At 46.0% G+C, this 6,474-nt stretch overlaps 1 protein-coding gene across 2 annotated transcripts; it reads right to left on the bottom strand.

Moving 5' to 3' along the window:
- Window positions 1–702: 702 nt before the first annotated feature.
- Window positions 703–4,211, bottom strand: CCRL2 (chemokine (C-C motif) receptor-like 2). 2 transcript variants are annotated; one of them, XM_008582126.1, is made up of 5 exons: window positions 3,756–4,211; window positions 3,568–3,657; window positions 2,376–2,493; window positions 2,247–2,287; window positions 703–1,819 (listed from the first exon to the last, which is right to left on the bottom strand). In XM_008582126.1, exons 2-5 carry the CDS (start codon window positions 3,580–3,582, stop codon window positions 755–757), a joined length of 1,239 nt encoding a protein of 412 aa, XP_008580348.1. In that variant the 5' UTR covers window positions 3,583–3,657; window positions 3,756–4,211; the 3' UTR covers window positions 703–754. The 2 variants fall into 2 exon arrangements, with proteins under 2 accessions (XP_008580348.1, XP_008580349.1); XM_008582127.1 differs by lacking the exons at window positions 2,247–2,287; window positions 3,568–3,657; window positions 3,756–4,211 and having other exon boundaries at window positions 2,376–2,399.
- Between the last annotated feature and the right edge of the window lie 2,263 nt (window positions 4,212–6,474).

The raw sequence follows: 6,474 nt of genomic DNA on the forward strand, positions 1-6,474 counted from the left end.
ACAGGTTGGTGAGGCCTGAGGCACATGTTATATTTAAAAGGACAAAGCGTTCATTTTGTTAGACATTTCTAAACATAATTTTGCATTTACTGTTGTTAAATTTCCTAAGATTCCATAGCCTTCATGATAAATTAGGAGGAAACACTAGAAGCCTTGGCGGCTTACAGGTTGGGGACCTGGAGGCCTTGGGGTGTGGCAAGTAGCCAAGAGACCTCAGGGAACTCCACAGAACAAGTCACTTCACCTCTTTCCCCCATAGCTTCCAACCAGCCAATTCTTCTAATTATCTGCAAGAAAATGTTCCTGAAAAACTTCCGTATAAATGGGTTGCTTCTCTTATAATCAAATTGGTTTTAAAAGCACATATTTATTTTGTGTATTCTGCTGCCCAATTTTTGGACGTTCAGCTGGCTGAACAAAGCTCTGGAGCAAATGATACTCAGGTTTGTGTCTCAGTCCTGCCACTTTCTAGTTGTGTGATCTTAGACAAATTTCTGGGCCTCAGTTTCCTTCTCAGAGAAATGAGACTAACCCCACCCACACTATGGACAAGTGGTGAGCAGCGGAGGAGCTCGTGTTTGTGAAGAGCCTAGCACAGTGCCTGGGACACAGTCAGTGCTTAGTCAGTGTTCACTCACCACCCCTCTTTTCTTCCTGTACTCTATTTCATATGTAAATGTTTAAAACAATTTCACAAAATGATGCAAAGGAATAAAAGTCAGTGTTTATTTGCCCCACCTGTAGAGGGAGCTAGTTACACTTCAGTGGAATGGTCATGTTGGTCCCATGCTGTCCCTTGTGCAGATTCCTCCCTGGGCTGAAGTGGAGTGTTATTACACAGATGGAAAAGGCGGCAGAGGTACTTCCTAAATGCCTTGTTGAGAGCCACGTGGAGGAGAGGGGGGAAGCAGCAGTGGGTGGTGGCGATGATTTTCGTTATCTGGACACTTCTGTCCAGGTTGTAGTTGCTCTTGCAGTCATGTAGGGAGAAGTACTCTTTGAAAGCAGACAGGAAAAGGGCAATGTTGTAGGGTGCCCACATCAGAAGGAAGACAGCCATTATGGCAAAAACGAGCTTGAAAAGGCCATACCTGCTCTCCCTGAACTGTAGTGTTGTCCTCATTCGCACATAGCAGAACATAAAAACAGACAGCGGGAAAACAAGCACCAAAATGTTCATCTTTAAGGTCAGGAGATGCTTCCAGAATGTCTCATCAGCTGACAGGAAGTAAGGTCTGCTAAAGGAGCACTTGTACTTCTGGCCTGCCATCTGGGCCTTATAAAACATGAATTCAGGCAAAGTGACCAGAATGATCATTATCCACACCAGGATGCTTGTAGTGATGGTGCAGGGCACCATCCTGGTGGCCGGGGAAAAGCTTCCCACTTGGAAGAACACCAGGTACCTTTGCACAGTCAGAAGGGTATTGAAAAGAGCCTGGCTGTACACACCTAAGGCATGGAGTCCCACGAGGACCTTACACGCAGGCTGGCCAAGACTCTCCCCAGGTGCAGCAGCGTGAGCCCAAAATGGCAGGACAAGCAGGAAGCACACATTAGAAACTGCCAAGTTTAGAAAATAGATATTTTCCATGTGTTTGAGTCCCTTATATTTTACCAGGACAAGCACAACCAAGATATTTCCCAGGAGACCGGCCACGAACACCGTGTAGCAGAGCTGCGGCACCAGCTGGGTTGAGAGGGTATTGGCGTCATAGCTGTCACATTGTTCTATCTCATTATTCTCCAGGTCGCCCTCTATGAGGACATCATACTCGTCCTCTGGTGCCAACGTGTAATTAACCATCTTCAGGCTGCCCTGTGGAGAAGTGAGAGATTATTTTTCCCTTCCTACAGCTATATTATCCTGGAGGAAACAACAAACAGAACTAGTATCCTAACAGCCACACTTTCCCCTTTCTGACACTTAATTTTAACCAGAGCAGGTCTGCATCCCAGAAGACCAGAAATAAACATTTCTCTCACACGTGCCCACTTCCCCAGAGCAGCTGCTATGCCCCTTCTACTTGCTGGCACGTAGGAGCTTGGTGGTGGGCTAGATGCCACGGGAAATAGAGCAGAAAGACAGTGTCTTCATAGAAGTTACTTTCTTTTGGTAGAAACAACTTGCCTACTTGAAAACAATATGTAAGAAACCAAACAACTAAAGAGAAGCAAGTACCATGGCTTAATTTCAAGAAATTGGTATAGGTCTTGATTTCTACATGTTTAAAAAACCTGCTTACCTCCTGAAGCAGCTTCCTGTGACAGGCTGAGATGTTTTGCTCTTGAAAGACATAAACAAATGTTTGCAAAAGTGAAACCATGCTAAGCATCAGTGTCGATATAACTGGTTAAATACGTAGATGACTTACCACTTGACCGAGTTCCTGGGGGAAAGGGCACAGCCTCCCGACTGACCATCCACGGAGCTGTGGCAATGGCCTGGGACAGTGAAAAGACAGCTTCCTTCCAAACAGACTGGTCCTGACCCTGAGGGGCAGGAGAAACCACTGCTTAATCCCCTGGGGACTCTTCCCCACAGTGACAGATCTCAGGAACCAACTGAAATAAACTCGAGAGCTCCGCCAGGCCTCCAGTGTATGTCTTAAGTCTGAGAGAAACTGGGAAGTTGTTTTCTCTCCCTCTTCCCCTGCACCCCGCCTTGGATTTTTCAGTGGCCTTTAGGTAGCTGTCTTCCTGGCTGCCTAGATAAGAGAGCCAAGTCACTGCTGCTCCAAGTGATATGAAGGGAGTGATGTCAAGGCACTGAGACGCACCAAGACCCCTCGGCTTCTGACGTGTGACACTCTGAATAGCTACCAGCTACCATCAGAGGGGAAAAATGTTTGTGGTAACCACAAACCCAACCCTGAGGGGCCTCACCCTCAAATGCGGCATCTCATCAGCATTCGCAGACGCCCTTTCCCTGAATAAATACAGGGACCAGGAACCTGTAGTGGGAGCCACAGTGGACGGTGTGTGTTTGGGCTGTTATTGTCATTTTTGAAAGGCACTGTGTGCTTTGGCAGATGGGGTCCCAAGAGAAGATTTTGGGAAAATGGAAGCCACAGAGTGATGTGAGTTGGGAAGGAGTTGGTTTGGGGGCAGAGAGGGGGCCTTAGTGCCAGCGAGTGCAGGGCTGCCCTGGGCCCTGGTATTGAGAAAAGCAGGGAGTTCTGTAAGCGTCTGGAAGTGATACTGCTGGGACACTTGGAGGAGCTGACCCTGCATGCCAAGGGGAACCCAGAGGAGGAAAGCCTGGGGGTGAGGACACAGAAGCAACATCGACTGGGGTGGGAGAGACTGGGAGGAGAAGCTGAACTCCAAACTGAGGCTGGGGGTAGGGATAGACCTGAGGCCAGAGGGAAAGGAAACTGAAAGAACAGCCCAGATTCAGGATGGTGGGAGGAGGCAGTGGGGAGGGGCGCGAGGGGCACAGTGTGGTTTGGAAGAAGGATGAACTGAGAAGAGGAACCTGAAAGAACTGAAAAAATGCGAACGAACTTCTCTCGGGTCAATGACTCTTTATGGTTGTGATTGGCCATATTTGGGGACCAGTCCTACCTGTTGGCTCAGCATTTACATCTCTGGTTGAATGACATCCTTTTCATGCCAAAGTCGTGTTTGAGGTAGCATTCAGTAGGGAATATGTACCTGACAAAACAGAAAATGGGGACACCATTAAGAGAAAAATAAACATAAAAATAGCCCAGACAAATATGTGAGTGAGCATTAAATTGAAACCAACGTACTGACAGCCGAGGCAGACGAGGACACGCAGGGGTGGGTGCAGGGGGGAACCTGGGCTGCGACTGTTTCCAGCAAGTCCTCTCCTCCCCAGCGTGGGCTCCTGTGCCCTGAGAAGCACTGGTGGCGGCTACAGCCTGGAATCCGCGGAGCTCCCCTCCTGCTGGGGCCTCTAGTCCTGCAGCCGGATGATTGGGAGCCTCAGGAGGGCTCCCAGAACCTTGCGAGAGTAGATAATGCTGCTCACGAAGCCTTACTGCTCATCCTCGTTGGTCAGTCTCAGACAAGGGAAGGGGAGTCAGCTCAGGCTTAGGAACTTGACAAACCTCATGAATATCCACACTGCTCATCAGTTGAAGAGGAGGGAAAAACCAAGAAGCCGGCACCTCATATACCATATACCCCAGCAGCACGTGAAATGTGAGGTTTCTCCAAAAACATGGTGTTGTTAATTCAGGATCGCGCATCCCCCACACTGGTCTTCACTTTCAGTTTTATTTTGTTTTGGCTTGATTCCCAGCATTCAGCCTACTCACACTCAGGCCACGGGACTCTGGAAACTTCTCCTAAACTGGCAGGAAGGAGTGGTTTAGAAATCTGAAGTTGAGGCAATAGGAAAGTTCTATTTACCACCAAGTATTTGAAACCATAACAGGGCCGTCCTTATTGGCGAAACTACACCACATTCTGTGCCTTTCATAGGCAGTTCACAAACCCCCCTTTGAAGGTCTGAGTTACTCTTTGTCACTGTCATTCACCCCCAGTGTCAGTCTAAGAAACGATCACTTTATACTCTCATTCCCCCTGTATGGAGATCACTCATTCACTCAGCAAGTCTTTATAGGGTGCTACTATGTGCCCAGATCTGTTCTGGGTGCAGGGGATACATCAATGAACAAAACAGACAAAAATCCTGACCTTCGTGGAGCTCATATTCTACAGACAAAAACAACGTGAGTAAATTGTAGGTTAGGAGAAAGGTACAGCAGGGAAGGAGCACAAGAAGACCCAGGGGTTTGGGGTTCACCTGTTGAGCAGGGTGGTCGAGAAGGCCTTGCTGAGAAGGTGGGCACAGAAGCAGCAAATGATTCGGCCCTGGAATTAATGCTCATCGTCTCATCCTCTCTTGTAACTAAGTTCTTATCTCAGGGAGCTGAAAACGCACACTAGCTGACAGCTTTAGCAATAATTTTACAGAAGATGTAGAAATATCCTTCCTACTTTATTGACCCTCAATAAAAAATCAAAGCATACAATGCACCAGTTATCCATTTACTGCCTTTCAACTCCCAATCTTCCCTTCTTTGTTCTGCTTTGTGATTTTAGAGCTGGACATTTCTGCGAACATTTCTCCTTCGCCAGTTGGTGATAAAGCATGGGAGGATTTGTTTTTATTCTGTTTTGTTTTGCTTTCGCTCCCTGGGCTGATTAGCCAGAGCAGTGTGGAGATCTATTGATACCCACCCTCCAGTGAATTTTGCGTTCACAACAACAGGCAGCTTCCTATCAAGTTTTGCTGGTGCCCTAGCATGCAGCTTCCTAGTGAGTTTTGCTGGCACTTCGGGAGCAGCTTCCTTCACAGAGGCATGCTGGAGACGCAGGCTGGCTACCCTCCTGCGAACCTCACAGGTACCCCTTCGGGCAGTTCCCTGCCCACCAGCCCCAACTTGCAGCCCCTCAGCAAACTCCCAGAGCTGGCGGCTGCTCCCTGCACCTGCCATGCCTGTGTTGTTTAGGGTTCTCCTTACTTCCTTTAGTGTCTATCCCCTTTATTAGTTAATAATTCTTTAGAGTTATTAATGTTCGTTGTTCAAATTACTGGTGTGGTTTCTGTCTCTCAACTGGGTGTCTCTGATTGACACAACGTTAAATTTACTTCAGTGAAGTTATAGAGGAATGCTAGCGTGAAGACCTTGTTCAGAGGTCCATCTTGATATTGACCTTGATGTTGATCTTGATATGGGTATTAAAATGTTTAGAATTATGGTAATTTAATCTACCCCTTAACAATGGCTTCTTCAAATATCAGTACCCTCAGATTATCCTTTAATTTATCTATCTTTCTAATTTTAATTAGCAAATATTACAATCTTACAGAAAATTTGGAAAGTATAGAAAAAAAGAATCTATGATAGTGATATCTCCAAATAACAGCTATTATAATTTTAATGGAAAACGTACAAAAACTGCTCTTAGAAAACAATTTTCTGCTGGGTTAGTAGTTTGGAATTGACTCATAGATTAAAGATACACGTTGTAATTTTAGGGATTCTGAGAATGTCTTCTCTTGTTCCCAAATTTTCTCCCACAGAATTCCACCCCTTAGTGCTTATCCCTCTTAGTAGCCGGGATACCTGGGAGGGCAGCAAAAGGGAGATGATACTTCTAAAATACAATTGTGTTGATAATCAAATGGGGAAATACAGATTTTATATATACTAACCAGGAGAAAAACTGTTAACTATCCCTTAAAGCAGCCTTTCTCAATGCATGCTCAGTTTATTCTGCAGTATGCTAAAAAGTGTGGAAAAAAAAAGTTCAGGGGGACTTTGCTCAAATATATTTAAAAAATAGCTGGTCTAAAATATTAAAGCAAGTTTCTTTACTATAGGAGTACTCAGAGCTGTTAATATGCAAGTAGGCATTATGATCTTCCATGAGGAACAGAGGTATGCAGTGCTCCCCACAACTGTCTGATTATGAAATCTCCTTTGTAAATTTTCA

The sequence above is a fragment of the Galeopterus variegatus genome, unplaced genomic scaffold (assembly GCF_000696425.1).
Source record: "Galeopterus variegatus unplaced genomic scaffold, G_variegatus-3.0.2 Scaffold2523, whole genome shotgun sequence".
NCBI classification, from domain to species: domain Eukaryota; kingdom Metazoa; phylum Chordata; class Mammalia; order Dermoptera; family Cynocephalidae; genus Galeopterus; species Galeopterus variegatus.

Bases quoted from the DNA above. Each gene is read 5' to 3' on its own strand.
- CCRL2 (XM_008582126.1), bottom strand. The intron at 2,288-2,375 runs GTAAGTCATCTA...ATGTCTTTCAAG, and splicing joins CCCAGGAACTCGGTCAAGTG to AGCAAAACATCTCAGCCTGT. The intron at 1,820-2,246 runs GTAAGCAGGTTT...ACTTCTCCACAG, and splicing joins ACAGGAAGCTGCTTCAGGAG to GGCAGCCTGAAGATGGTTAA.